Below are 14,515 nucleotides of genomic sequence, written 5' to 3'. Positions count from 1 at the left end.
ATCATTAAGACAAAGGTTTAAGACTGTGTGCACACGTTGCTGATTTTTTGCATTTTTTCGCTATAACAACGCTATAAAACCACAAAAAAACAGCATACATTAAGCATCCCATCATTTAGAATGAATTCCGCAATTTTTGTGCACATGATGCATTTTTTTCCCGCGAAAAAACGCAGCATGTTCATTAACTTTGCGGATTTTTTGTGGATTTCCCACTATATAATGCATTGGGAAATGTCCGGAAAAATCCGCCAAAAAATGCACCAAAAACGTGGTAAAAACGCGCAAAAAACGCATGCAGATTTCTTGCAGAAAATTTCAGGTTTTTCTCCGGAAATTTCTGCAAGAAATCTTTAACGTGTGCACATAGCCTAAGGGTACGTGTCCAAGGGCTGTTTTACATCCAGACTAGCTGCGGATTGAACACTGCGTGGAACCGCAGCATTCAATCCGCAGCATCCAAATGTTACAGCATAGTGGAGGGGATTTTATGAAATCCCATCTCCACTATGCGTGGTAACACGCATTCGACGGCCCTGCGATTCCGGACGTGTGGCGCGTCTTTTTAGATCGCAGCATGCCGGTTTACCTTGCGGCGACTCTGCGTCGCCGCAAGGTAAAACACAGGGCCCTATGTGTGGGGTGCAATGATTCAGGATATGTGCAATGAACACATCTGGCATCATCGCGTCTCCAGAAGGGGGCGGAGCGAGTTTTCCACTCCATCCAAAGCGCCGGCCATCCTGAACGTGGACACGTACCCTAAGTGTGGGAAGTCACTTTCTCAACCCCTTAATGACCAGAGATATTTTTGGTTTTGCATTTTCATTTTTTGCTCCCCTTCTTCCCAGAGCCATAACTTTTTAAATTTTTGGTGAAAATGGCCATGTGAAGGCTTGTTTTCTGCAGGCCGAGTTGTACTTTTGAACGACACCAAAATGGGCAAAAAATTCCAAGTGCGGTGAAATTGCAAACAAAGTGCAATCCCACAGTTGTTTTTTTTTTTTACCATGTTCACTAAATCCTAAAACTGACCTGCCATTATGATTCTCCAGGTCATTCTTAGTTCATAGATACCAGAAATGTCTAGGTTGTTTTTTATTTAGGTGGTGAAAAAAAATTTCCAAAGTTTCTTGAAAAAGAAAATTGTGCCATTTTCCAATACCTGTAGCATCTCCATTTTTCGTGATCTGGGGTTGGCTGAGGACATATTTTTGTGTGCTGAGCTGATGTTTTTAATGATACCATTTTGGTGCAGAAACGATCTTTTGATCACCCGTTATTGCATTTGAATGCAATGTTGGGGCGACCAAAAAAAGTAATTCTGGTGTTTATGTTTTTTTTAGTTGTTTTATTTTGAATGGAGCGAAAGGGGTTGATTTGAACTTTTATATTTTTTTTAATCTTTTAAATATTTTTAAAAACATTTTTTTCTTAACTTTTGGCATGCTTCAATAGTCTCCATGGGAGACTAGAATCTGCCATAACCCAATTGTCTCTGCTACATACAGGCGATGATAAGATCGCCTGTATGTAGAAGAATTGCTGATTTGCAATGAATGCCGACCACCAGGTGGCGATCATAGCAATCCGGCAGTGGCAACCATAGAGGTCTGCTGGAGACCTCTGGCTGTCATGCCATCCCATCTTTGACCATGGAGTCACCGATGGGCAGGATTTCTGGCACATTTGCCAGGAGCGCGTGTTAAATGCCACTGTCAGAGTTTGACAGTAGCTTTTAACTAGTTAACAGCCACGAGTGGAGCACAATTCCACCCACGGCTGTTAGAAGCACATGTCAGCCGTTCAAAACAGCTGAGATGTGCAGGGAAAGATGTGGGCTCAGCGACGGAGGGAGTCCGACATTGGCGTACATTTACACCCGATGTCAGAAAGAGGTTAAAGGGAAATTTTCTATGTAATCTGAGAACAACATATTGTAGGTACAGAGAGCCTGATTACCATGATGTGTCACTTAATAGGCGGTGTATGCTGTTTCAATACAATCAGTGATTATCACTACAGGTCAATTAGCTTTGTGCATCCTAGTCCAACCACACCCCCAACCGTGAGGTCCCTGCTCGCAAGCTTACGATCTGTAATATATGCTTATAGAGCTTTATTTTGAGTCTCGTAGACTATCATTAGAAATGAAGCACCACCCCACACAGTGTGAGAAGCAACACTGAAAAGTGGTTATAAGGACCAGAATAGCATGCAGCACTGGACACCTGGGAAGAGGATCAGTAAATATTTCAATATATTTGCATTACATTAAATACAAAATTAGGAGGGATTAGGAAAAAATTAAATTGACGGATTTAAAAAACAAACATAAAAAATAGAATACTCAGAGGAGCAAAGGGAATAAAATAAGAGGACTTTTGACCTGGTTACAGGTTCCCTTTAAGCAGAAATTGTATTCAGCCACAACAATAATCTGCCATATATACTCGTGCATAAGCAGAGATTTTCAGCACATTTTTTGTGCTGAAAACGGCCCCCTCAGCTTATACAAGAGCCGTTGTCCCAGGGGGTCACGGGGGAGGGGGAGCGTCAGGAGCCGGCGGCTGTCACATCATACCCACCCACTTCTTGCGCGATCGCTGCAGATCCTCCCTGCACCACTCTGTTGTCCCGGCGAGGCAGCTTCTTTCTGTGTTCAGCAGTCATTAAAGTAATGAATATGAAGGCGTCTCCACTCTCATAGGGGTGGAACGCATATTCATTACCTTAATGAGCGGTACAACGTGACCACTAAACACAGGAAGAAGCTGCCAGTCCCGGGACAACAGAGATATGCAGGGACGTGCAGCGACAGCGTGAGCAGGGTCAGGAGGACAGAGAAGGTCGGATGAGGATGGGGGAAGCCAAGCGGAGCCATGCACACAACAGTGGGAGGACAGAGGAGCCATGCACACAACAGGGGGAGGACGGAGGAGCCATGCACACAACAGGGGGAGGACGGAGGAGCCATGCTAACAACAGGGGGAGGACGGAGGAGCCATGCACACAACAGGGGGAGGACGAAAAAGCCATTCATACAACAGGTGGAGGACAGAGGAGCCATGCACACAACAGGGGGAGGACGGAGGAGACATGCACACAACAGGGGGAGGACGAAAAAGCCATTCATACAACAGGTGGAGGACAGAGGAGCCATGCACACAACAGGGGGAGGATGGAGGAGCCGTGCACACAACAGGGGGAGGACAGAGGAGCCATGCATACAACAGGGGGAGGACGGGGGGGAGCCATGCATACAACAGAGGGAGGACAGAGGAGCCATGCACACAACAGGGGGAGGACAGAGGAGCCATGCACACAACAGGGGGAGGATGGAAGAGACATGCATACATCAAGGGGAGCTACACATACCAGGACAGGGATGAGTGGACAATGCATAACCTGCTTAATAAGCTTACCCACTTTGCCGTGGAAAATTAGTTGCCTTGGCTTATACTCGGGTCGGCTTATACTCGAGTATATAAGGTAAACTTCATTTAAGAAATGAACAAAAGTTTCTTCTATTTGAATATAAATGTTTCCTGCAAATTTCTACTCCTGTAAGCCATCTACCAATCTGTGTCATTATAACCCACGGATTTTATCCTCAAGTCGTAAACGTCTCTTCATGTTAATGGTAACATGTTTTATGGTATTCTGTGCAAAAAGGTTTATGCAGAAAGATTAACTGAAATATACTTACCGGAAAAACCAAACAGTAATTATTCAATTGCTGTAGAGATTTCTACAGGTTTCTGTACAATGTACTGGAGCTTTATTTATTTTATATTTATTTTAGAACTAATGCACCAAACATATCACTAATATAACTGTCATATATTGTATTCTGTAGCTAACAAACATTAAATTAAATATTGTGCCTGTATTATGGTGTGTAAAGTATAATATTCCAGGACTTAGCTTGTCTTGCTGTATGGATGGGTGTACGTAAGTAGACATACTGTATATAGACATCTCTACATTTCTAGCATGGTGCCCTAGTTTATGACAACAAAAATGTAACACATTGAATACCATTTTATTATTTTCACTTTACGTTGGCCACATATTCATCAGAAGACAAAGCATGGGTATTATGAAATAATATACTCATTGATTTTTTCATCCATATTCATAAAGGGACAACAAGAAGTGTAGACATCTTTTGCGTTCAAACACTGAATCATAGTACCAAAATGTTGGCTATCCCTCTAACTTCTCATTTGATAATATCTAATATTCTTTTTTGCTTTTGGAGGTATGTTGCACTTTCGCAAAACTTATTACAAGTCAGACGTTTTGAGTGATCGAGTCCATGTGCTAAATCCCCACCTATCACTAAAATAAAGAGGCACAAGCGATCAACTTTGTATTGACCCATTTTTATTCTTCAAGGTCATAGTCTTCACTTCAGTTATTGGTGGGGATCTCAGCACACACACCCCACAGGAAAAATCTTCTGATATGCCTCTGAAATGTCAGAAGATTTCTAAAGTTCCTTTTAAAAAATGTTCTCCGCTGTTAAAACAGTTAAACATAATACCCAAGTTAGCGTAACAAAACAAAAACTTATTTTTAACTAATTGGCATACACCATTCATCTGCACTTTGCATGGTAGACTCCACAGTCTCTTGGCATGACATATTGGGTGGAGGTGTCAGGTCACTACTGCAGACAATCAACAGGTGCTGATAAGGTGAAGTCTTAACAATCTATCTGCAAGAAATTGGAAAAAATTGTTCAATGGCTGCAGCCAGAGTGTAGATGAAGGACAAGCATGGAGGATGCAACATGGGCACCATATCATTTTTGTAAACACTTCCTAGTTTCGAAAATATTTTCTTGGATCCACATTTTCATTGACATCCCATCCCTTTACATTCATATAATAATGCAAAAACGAGCATTGCTTGCTTACTCTTTTAGTGAGCTGTGTATCCATCATGAAATTGTGAACATGTTTTTCTGCTTTGGTAAGTTCTAGCTTTCTTGCAACCACGGCAACGACAAGGGCAGTGCATCCAGCGCCCTGAAATCAGTGAGACAAATGAACAATCATTTCAGAGCTATATTACGCTAAATGTAAAACTACAAATCCTTTAACATAAAGTTGTTTTGCTCCTATGTGATATAAAAAGCATTTGGCACAGCCTCCAATATGCAACACACAGCTGTTGTCCGAACGACAGTCCGGCCGACAGCTACAGCGGCATGTAAAAGTTTGCGCAACTCTTGTCAAAATTATTGTTATTGTGAACAGTTAAGCAAGTTGAGTAGCTCCCCCTTTTGAAAGTATCACAGCTTGTAAACGCTTTTTGTAGCCAGACAAGAGTCTTTCAATTCTTGTGTGGGGGATTTTCATCTATTCTTCCAGTTCTGTGAGATCCCATGGTCATCTTGCATAGGTAGTCTATTGTGTATTTTGACGTCTGTTTAGGATCATTATCCATTTGTAGAAACATCCCCTTTTCAACTTCAGCTTTTTTACAGATGGTGTTATGTTCGGATCAATAATTTGTTGAAAATTTCATTGAATTCATTCTTCCCTCTACTGAAATTTTCCCCGTACCATTAGCTGCAACACAACCCCAAAGTGTGATTGATCTACCCCCATAGTTAATGGTTGGCAAGATGTTGTTTTCCGGCAATTCAGTGCCCTTTTTTCTCCACACATGCCTTCGATCATAGTGGCTAAAGAGTTCTATTTTAACCTCATAGTTCCACAGGAATTGTTTCCAAAATGCATCAGGCTTGTTTAGATGTTTTCTTACACACTTCTGATGCTGAATTTTATGGTGAGGACGCAGGAGAGGTTTTTTTCTGTTGACTCTTCCATATACAGGGTGGAGCGCGGTAATTTGCTTTTTTGCACTGCATGCTGTGGCGGCACTGTCGGTCGAAGAGAGGGGAGAGTGGGTGTGGCTTACAGTGGCTGATGGGAGATTTGTATTCCTCTGCCTTTCAGTTGCCATCATGCAGTGGACACGTGAGGAGAGGTCATTTTGTGTTGAAGCGTATTTTTCAAATGCCCACTCGATCATTGCAGTGCAGCGTGCTTTTCGTTTACAATTCGCTGTTCCTCCACGCGGACGTGTTCCTGGACGGCAATCAATTGTAAATTGGGTGAATGCATTCAGAACAGCAGGGAATGTGTCATGTGTACGAAGGGGACCTGAGAGAAGGATTACAACACCACAAAACATCGAGAGAGTTAGAGCAGCAGTACTGCAATCTCCGAAACGCTCTGCTCGGAAGCAATCATTTGCTCTTGGCATTTCAAGACGTTCTCTCCACCGGATTCTTCATGATGAACTGAATTTTCACCCGTATAAAATGTGCGTGGTCCAACATTTGTCAGCATGGGACTATTTGACACGGCGGACAGGACTATTTTCAGCCGGCTCTTGAGGCAATGGAACTAGAGGATACATGGTTCCAACAGGATGGTGCCACTGCACACACAGCGAGGGTTACCATGAATTGTTTGAGGCAAATGTTTCCTGGACGGCTTATCTCTTTGAGGGGAGATGTGAACTGGCCAGCACGCTCACCAGATTTAGCCCCATGCGATTTTTTCCTTTGGGGTTACCTGAAGTCTAAGGTGTATATCAACCGTCCCAACACCTTGGAAGACCTAAGGAACAATATTGAAGCTGAAATTGGCAGAATACCAGTGGACATGCTTGTTAGAGTTCATGAAAACTTCAGAAAACGTATGCAGCAGTGTGTGGATAGCGAAGGTCGACATTTGCCAGATACACTATTTAAAACCATGTAATTTAAAAATTCCATTACTGTTCAGTATAATTAAAATATAAAATAAATTTTTCTAATGATCATAATTTTTTTATTTCATTCCCAAATCAGCAAATTACCGCGCTCCACCCTGTATGTGCAGGTCTCTCTGAACAGTAGAAGGGTACCACAACTGCAGAGTCTACTAAATCTTTCTGAAGGTCTTTGCAGTCAATTGGGGGTTCTGATTTGCCTCTTAGCAATCCTATGAGCAGCGCTTACTGAAATTGTGCTTGGTCTTTTAGACCTTTTATTGATATATATTATATTGATCTCCACTGTTCCTGTTAACTGCCATATCTTAATTACATTTCAAACCGAGGAAAGGGCAATTTAAAAACACTTTGCTATCTTCTTCTAGCCTTCTCCTGCTTTTTGGGCTTCCATCATTTTAATTTAATCTGACTGCTAAGCACCTGCTTTGAAGAGCCCATGGCTTCTGTTTTTTTGCACAAAGATAGAGGTAGCTGGGTCTATACAGTATAATGCTTGGAAAGTTGCATCACCTGGCCTTTCTTAATGATGATAGTGAACAAGTCATAACCCAAACAGGCTCATTAAGGTCTGAAACCTTGGCTTAATTTATCTGAGCACACAAATCTCCAAGGGTGCCCAAACTTTTGCATTGGCCCATTTTCCTTTTTGTAATTTTTCAAATGTAAAAAAATACAAACATTTTTTTCTTGCCTAAATTACAAAGAAAATGTGTTGTCGTTAACTTTTGGGCCTCTTAGAGATCATTTCATCTTCAACTTGCTTAACTGTTCACAATAACAACAGTATTTTTGACCTGAGGTGCCCAAACGTTTACATGCCACTGTATCTCTCCCAGCAACTCTTGGCTTGGCATACACCCCTGCGTTCTCTACAAGTAAGGAGGAGTCTGGCAGAGGCTTATCTTCCAGAGAATAAAAGGATTGTCAATTGGAAATCTGATGTGGCGGATTATTCTCTCCCCCGTCATCATCTGTCAGGGTAGAGTCCGGAGGCCCCCAAACACAGTAAACTCAAAGCTGACCCTACCAAAACCGACAGAATTAGGCAACATTAGTCTACTATGCATGGGGGCCTTAAGTTTGGAAATTGTCTACAGTACAAATGGGCAACTGTTTTGTGACTACAGCTGCTATGCACACCTGTGTCTACATGTATATAGCAGACAATATACAATACAATATTTCTCTAGAGCCTCACACTCCTGTGCCATAGGTGGATATACTTTTTATATAAAGCAAAAAGCCTTAACATAAATGAAAGCAAACAATTCACCATCAATTTAATTGGACTTTAGGAGTACATAACTAAATAAAGAACATGAAATACTCTCTAGGATAAACTTTTTTATGGCTTTCTTTATATATCATATCCAAATATGCAGATGTTAGAGCTAGACATACTGTATGTAAAACACAAGAAACAAGAGGATCAAATTTTATTGCATAGAGGTGAATATGCCATGCCAATATCCATGCCAAAGTCTAAGTTCAGGCAAACTTATGAAAAATAGTCTGTTTTCCATCCAGGGACATGGATAATATTTCATCCATATAAAAATTGAAAGCATAATACATTTTTCCATGGCATCGTTATAATGTATCTGTATTGTAATGTATGGATAATATTCATCAGAAAATGATCAGATTAGTACATGCTTCAATTTTTTGTTTAACACAGACCTATGGTCAATGTGGTAAAAACTATCATGTGAACCAACACATTAGTTAACATTGGTCTATGTGCTGACTGTGAACGTTCCATTTTCCACATGAACATCTCACAAACCTATAATATATCTGAGAAATCTTAGCCTCCAGCTTAGCTTTAGTAGTGACTATTAATGTGATTGGAGAAAACAGATTTTAAAGTAGTGACACAAAAAAGGTGCAAAAATCACGTTAAGGTCAAGGTCACATAACTGTAGATTCTCTCATCAGAGCGAACAGGGTCGATCTTTCTAATGACACTCCGATCCTAGTTTGACCTAAGTGTCAACACACTGTGATCTATTTCTCTTGGATGAGGGGAAGATGGAGAACAAAATTTCTCCATCTTTTCCATTGTATGAGTCCGTGGAAATCGGACTGTACTCAGATGTCATCCGTATGCAATCTGATGATTTCCATGACCATAGACTTGAATGGGTGAGCCTCAAGCGAGTCAAATCGCAGCTTGCGTTGATTAGCACTGCCGCATTACATATCATTGGTCCAAGTGCTATCCGCTAAAAAAATCGTATAGCACTCATCCAATTGATAAGGTGGTATGAGCGAGACTAAGGGTAATTTCACACAAGTGCGCACACAATTGTTTGTGGCCAAAAAGCTGGAGCCAGATGTTTGTTCTTAGTCTGTAGTAAAATACTACATGTAATACAATCAGTGCGGTTTTGAGGCATTTTACACACTTTGGTGCATCCTCTGGATCCTTTACTTTTTTGTGAGAGGCTAGAAATGTACCACAAATGTATTAAATGAATGTAAAATTATCCTTTTTTAACTTCTTAATGAATCCCTATGGTGTTTCTATGGCAGCTGCTGATGGGTCTTCTGATGTGCAGTCTTTTTATGATGGCACTTGGAAGTAGAATATACTGCACATTCCCGATGCTCAGGTTGATGCTAAGAGCATAGGCTATCACGCATAAAGTTGGTGTCTGATCATTTAACAGCTTAGGTGCCATAATCAATAGCATCTGTGGCATCTAAACTGTGTGATAGAATTAGGTGGCTCCCTCTGTAGGCCCATTGGACTCCTGCCATGTCTATGGGGGATTTGAGTACCATAATAACAAGAAATACAGCCAGAGTTTTTAAAAAATGCAAGAAAGTAATAAAAAATGCCTTTAAGTGATAACATTTTCTGTCTGAAGCCAGCAATTGTGTAGTTTACAGAAAATGGAGTTGTCAGCTTTTACTGAACTAATTTACCTGCCTTTATTAAGTTCCTCATCATCCCTTAGTGGTGTCTAGTAGCAGCCCAGATATTTAAGGGTATATTTCAATATAACAAGTTATAGCATGCAACTAAAATAGTTAAAATTTTAAGTGCCGAGATCCCCACCATTCCATCACTGCTGTTCCTGATGCTCCAAAGTGCCCCATGTGAATAGCATGCTGGCCAAGCATGCACACAACAGCTCCATGCATTGTCTATGCAGCAGTGTACTTGTAAATCTCTGGTAGCTCCATAGGCAGTAAATGGGTTATCTCTCCATTTGAATGAAGACTTTAAAGCCCTGTTCTTGAGATCAGCAAGATATTACTTGCTATGGTGGGACTTCCCTCTTAAATATAAGCCAATTACTCATGCAGTAGTATTTGACCCAGGAGATTTGGATTGAAAAACTATGGAAAACTCACTTTGCCAGTCTTGCTGAAGTAAAAGGTGCCATCTAATGAATTCGGCGCTGCTTCTGAGTGGTGTCCGCTTCCACACGTCGTGCCGGAAATGCTACTCCAGTCAGGGACTGGCGTAGCATTTCTACAGTACAAAACGTCAGCAATTTTGATTAACTGGACAGACGGGTATAGTCATGTTCCTTCCCGTCCCGTTCCAGTACTCCCCCCCCCCCCCCCCATTCAGTCCATTTTGGTTGAGCATATTCAAACGCTTAAAGTTGCAAAATGATTGCACCACTCTGCACTGCACTACAATTTTTCATTTTTTCAAAGCTTTTTTTTACCACTTTTCTGGCTTAAAAGCTTTGATGAATAGCCTATTGGATCAGTAACCTAAACAATTTTCTTGAATTGTGTAGAAAAAAATGCCTCCAAAGAAGTCAAGAGTAAATAAAAGCAAAGTGAAATACCAATTGAAGAAGCTGTCCACTACTTTATCATTGATGACTTAGATAGGTCATCAATGTCTGATCAGTCAGGATCAAACACCCGGCACCCCGACTGATCAGCTGTTCTCGGTGTCCCACTGATCAGCTGTTCTCGGTGTCCCACTGATCAGCTGTTCTTGGTGTCCCACTGATCAGCTGTTCTCAGTGTCTCACTGATCAGCTGTTCTCGGTGTCCCACTGATCAGCTGTTTTCGGTGTCCCACTGATCAGCTGTTCTCGGTGTCCCACTGATCAGCTGTTCTCGGTGTCCCAGTGATCAGCTGTTCTCGGTGTCCCACTGATCAGCTGTTCTTGGTGTCCCACTGATCAGCTGTTCTCGGTGTCTCACTGGTCAGCTGTTCTCGGTGTCTCACTGGTCAGCTGTTCTTGGTGTCCCACTCATCAGCTGTTCTTGGTGTCCCACTGATCAGCTGTTCTCGGTGTCCCACTGATCAGCTGTTCTCGGTGTCCCAGTGATCAGCTGTTCTTGGTGTCCCACTGATCAGCTGTTCTCAGTGTTCCACTGATCAGATGTTCTTGGTGTCCCACTGATCAGCTGTTCTCGGTGTCCCACTGATCAGCTGTTCTCTGTGTCTCACTGATCAGCTGTTCTTGGTGTCCCACTGATCAGCTGCTCTCGGTGTCCCACTGCTCAGCTGTTCTCGGTGTCCCACTGATCAGCTGTTCTCGGTGTCCCACTGCTCAGCTGTTCTCGGCGTCTCACTGATCAGCTGATCTCGGTGTCGGCAGCTGGAGATGCTCAATTGAGGAGCTGCTTACATCTTCCGATAGTGGCAGGGGCTGGGATTGCACATTTGCCTCCAATTTAAAGCAATAAGAGGCGTATGTGCAGTACCCGGACACAGCCACTATCAGAAGATGGAGCAATTGAGCATTTCTTGTCGCCACTGAGAACAGCTGATTGGTGGGAGTGACAGGTGTCAGATTCCACATAGGATGGGTGATCAATGAGAAAGTTGTGGAGAAACTCTTTAATAGATTTGTAATGTTGCTACTGTAAATTACTTCTTTACATACCATATATGTATGGAATATAAGAGATCTTTAGACGTATGAGTGTGAGGAAGGAGAAGCAGAACACAATAACATTGCTGCTGGCTGTTTGCCAAATGTGTTTTTGGGCAATACCCTTCAATAGTCTAGAATAGGTTTCACAGCTTCAGATGACCCCTAATGCTTTTAATAAACTACTGAATCAGTGAGATGACTAAGCATGGCAAAATAAAGGTCACTGTTCATAATAATAGACAGACACAAATGAAATCTGATCAGTCACTGATTGCCTCTGCCCTGGATTCTGGTAGGGTAACGTGCTTTGTATGCCAGGGCTCCTTCATTTGGCCTCTGTATGGCTCCTACTGCATCAGCTAGTTTCATTCCAAATAGCAACTAGATATTTACAAGGCATCTACACCTGACACTGATGGAATCTCAACACACATCTGACCACATCTCTTCAGTGCTTGAAGTCAAAGTATATTCCAAGGGGCAGGTGCAGAAGGCCGTAGAGTCTCTCGTCCGAGAGAATCAGGCCGATTATGCAAATGACACTGATCAAATGCTGATCAGAGTTTGATCAGTGTCAGAATAGTGTGATCTGATTGTTTCAGATGAGGAGAAGATGGAGAACCAAATTTCTCCACTTTCTCCATTGTGTCAGTGTGTGGAAAGCGGACTGCAGTCAGATGTCATCCGATTGTAGTCTGATGATTTCCACAGTCTCATTGACTTGCATGGCAGAGTGTGATCTGAATACAGGATCACACTCGGGCATGCACTGATTGTTTTCCTCAGACACCGGTAAAAATCGGACATATGCACGGCCCCATAGCATAACATTCTATGGTGCTAGTCTACAATTCTACGGCGCAGATTTGAGAAGAGTGGTGTTTTATAAGTAAGTTTTGATTAAATGTGCACTGTAGTAAGGTGCAACAATTAATTTAGAGGTGAATATGGCACTCCTTATAGCTGCCATAGAACAGGAGCAAAAATGTACATTGGTACATGTGGTAATCAATCTAAAGAGCTTTCCTGTTCTATCACTAAAAACATAAAGAGTAACCTTTGTTTTAATTTTTATTTCATAAATCAAAACTACAGATAAAAAAAGGAACTTTGTAATATATCTCATCAGAGCTATCTGCTCCTCCTGGACTGATCATTCATTCTCAATTCATGGGTAAGATCTGAATTCAGTGAAGACAGATTTCACACAACTTACATAGGAGATGGCAGTGATTATAAAACTCTATGGACAGCAGTGGGGAAGGAGACACAGACAATGTGCTGCAAGTTTTCCTGGAACGACAGTTACAATTGTCCAGAAAAGGTTATAAGCACCAATTCAATTGTCATCTCCTATCTCATTATTGCAATAATAATAATATGTCTTCACCGAATACAGATTTTACCAGTAAACTGAGCATTTTGAGAATGATCAGTCCAGGAGGTGAAAGAAGCAGATTTCTCTGCTAAAACATATTAGAAAGTTGTTTATTTTCACATGTACCACCGATTTAGAAAAAAATCAATAAATGGTGATTACTCTTTAAACATAAACAACACTATTCACTATTAAAATGTCAACATTTAATTTACAAAGCCCATTACAACAATGCTACATTTTACAGATAAGGCTCTGTACACACCACCGCTAAGCTTTTTACAAATGTATTTTCACACGCTCTCACATTAGAGATTTCACTATTATCTAATCTCGCTACAGTAAGAGTCCATTTATGCTGTCCAATAATTCCAAACTAGTATTCCTAGGAATGCTTATCTCTGGATAACTGGCTTATCGAAGGCTTCTTTTACACATAGTTTTTTGCGGCCCGTTATTGTTGCGGGCCTTTTTTACGGGCCGTATCGCCAGAATTTTCACGGTCTTCCGCAATAACGGACCACAAAAAACTGGCGGATCGCTGTTTTTCGGGTTCCCAATACTATAGCAGAAGTGTTGGGGAAAAAAAAAAACAGCGGTCCGCAAAAACGGAAGTCACGGTGCACCGCATAAACAACCTTCCGTTGTTTTTGCGGCCGCAAAATCATGGCAAGTGTAAAAGAAGCCTAAAGAGGCTGGAAATCACCCAATGAATGAGCAAAGTGCTCATTCGTTGGGTGAAATGATTTTTAAGCTTGCTTGATCACTGTTCATTGTATTAACACTCATTCTGTGCACCCAAAAGTGCGGTCACACATCTAAACAGGTTGTTAAATGACCATGACAGGCTTATATTTAGCCCTTCAGGGATCATTTTTCAGTGTTTGTAATTCAGGGGTCTAAATGCAGCCTAAGACACAGAAGTTATTCAAAGGCCGCATATACTGTAGGCAGTGCGATCATGGGCGTTAAACGAATGTCGATTGGCTACATTTAAGACAGTCGCGTAACAGTCTGTTTAGATAGGCTGACCACATTTCTGGCTGTTTTGTGCGCAAAGAAAATAATATTCATGCTCGCACAACTTGTTTACACGGGACGATGTGTTGTCGGTCGAGAACATTGCTTTTTAAGCAAGATTAAAAATCATTTCACCAGACACACAAGTGTTGTACTTTTTCATCAGTTAATTGCCAGAAAGACACTCCACTGACATATATTGTGAATATAATATAATAATTAGTTTTAGGGCGATGACAGGATGTCACTCACCCTGCTTCTATCACCGCTCCTTGATGGAGTTTAATTTCTAGGAAAGAGGTAGCGGTGACAAAAGTGTGGCAGTGGCTATTGAAGATGCAGGTGATGATGTCCTGTTTCAGTGTGGGTGATAGAATCTATGGAGAAGTGATTCCAGGATCATCCCCCTGTGACATCGCATTTGAGACTCCCCTCAAATTAAACGTCACAGGAATTAAAT

General features: G+C 41.6%; 1 protein-coding gene across 1 annotated transcript in view; it reads right to left on the bottom strand.

The window, feature by feature from the left end:
• Positions 1 to 14,515, bottom strand: part of KCNN2 (potassium calcium-activated channel subfamily N member 2) — a 264,916-nt gene that overhangs the window by 61,313 nt on the left and 189,088 nt on the right. The window contains exon 5 of the mRNA XM_069752987.1: positions 4,926 to 5,036. Coding sequence (XP_069609088.1) covers positions 4,926 to 5,036 — 111 coding nt within the window. The remainder of the gene's footprint in view (positions 1 to 4,925; positions 5,037 to 14,515) is intronic.

This window comes from Ranitomeya imitator, chromosome 1 (assembly GCF_032444005.1).
Source record: "Ranitomeya imitator isolate aRanImi1 chromosome 1, aRanImi1.pri, whole genome shotgun sequence".
Taxonomy (NCBI): Eukaryota; Metazoa; Chordata; class Amphibia; order Anura; family Dendrobatidae; genus Ranitomeya; species Ranitomeya imitator.
Note: the sequence above shows the minus strand (reverse complement) of the source record. Positions and strands in the feature narration are given on the sequence as shown.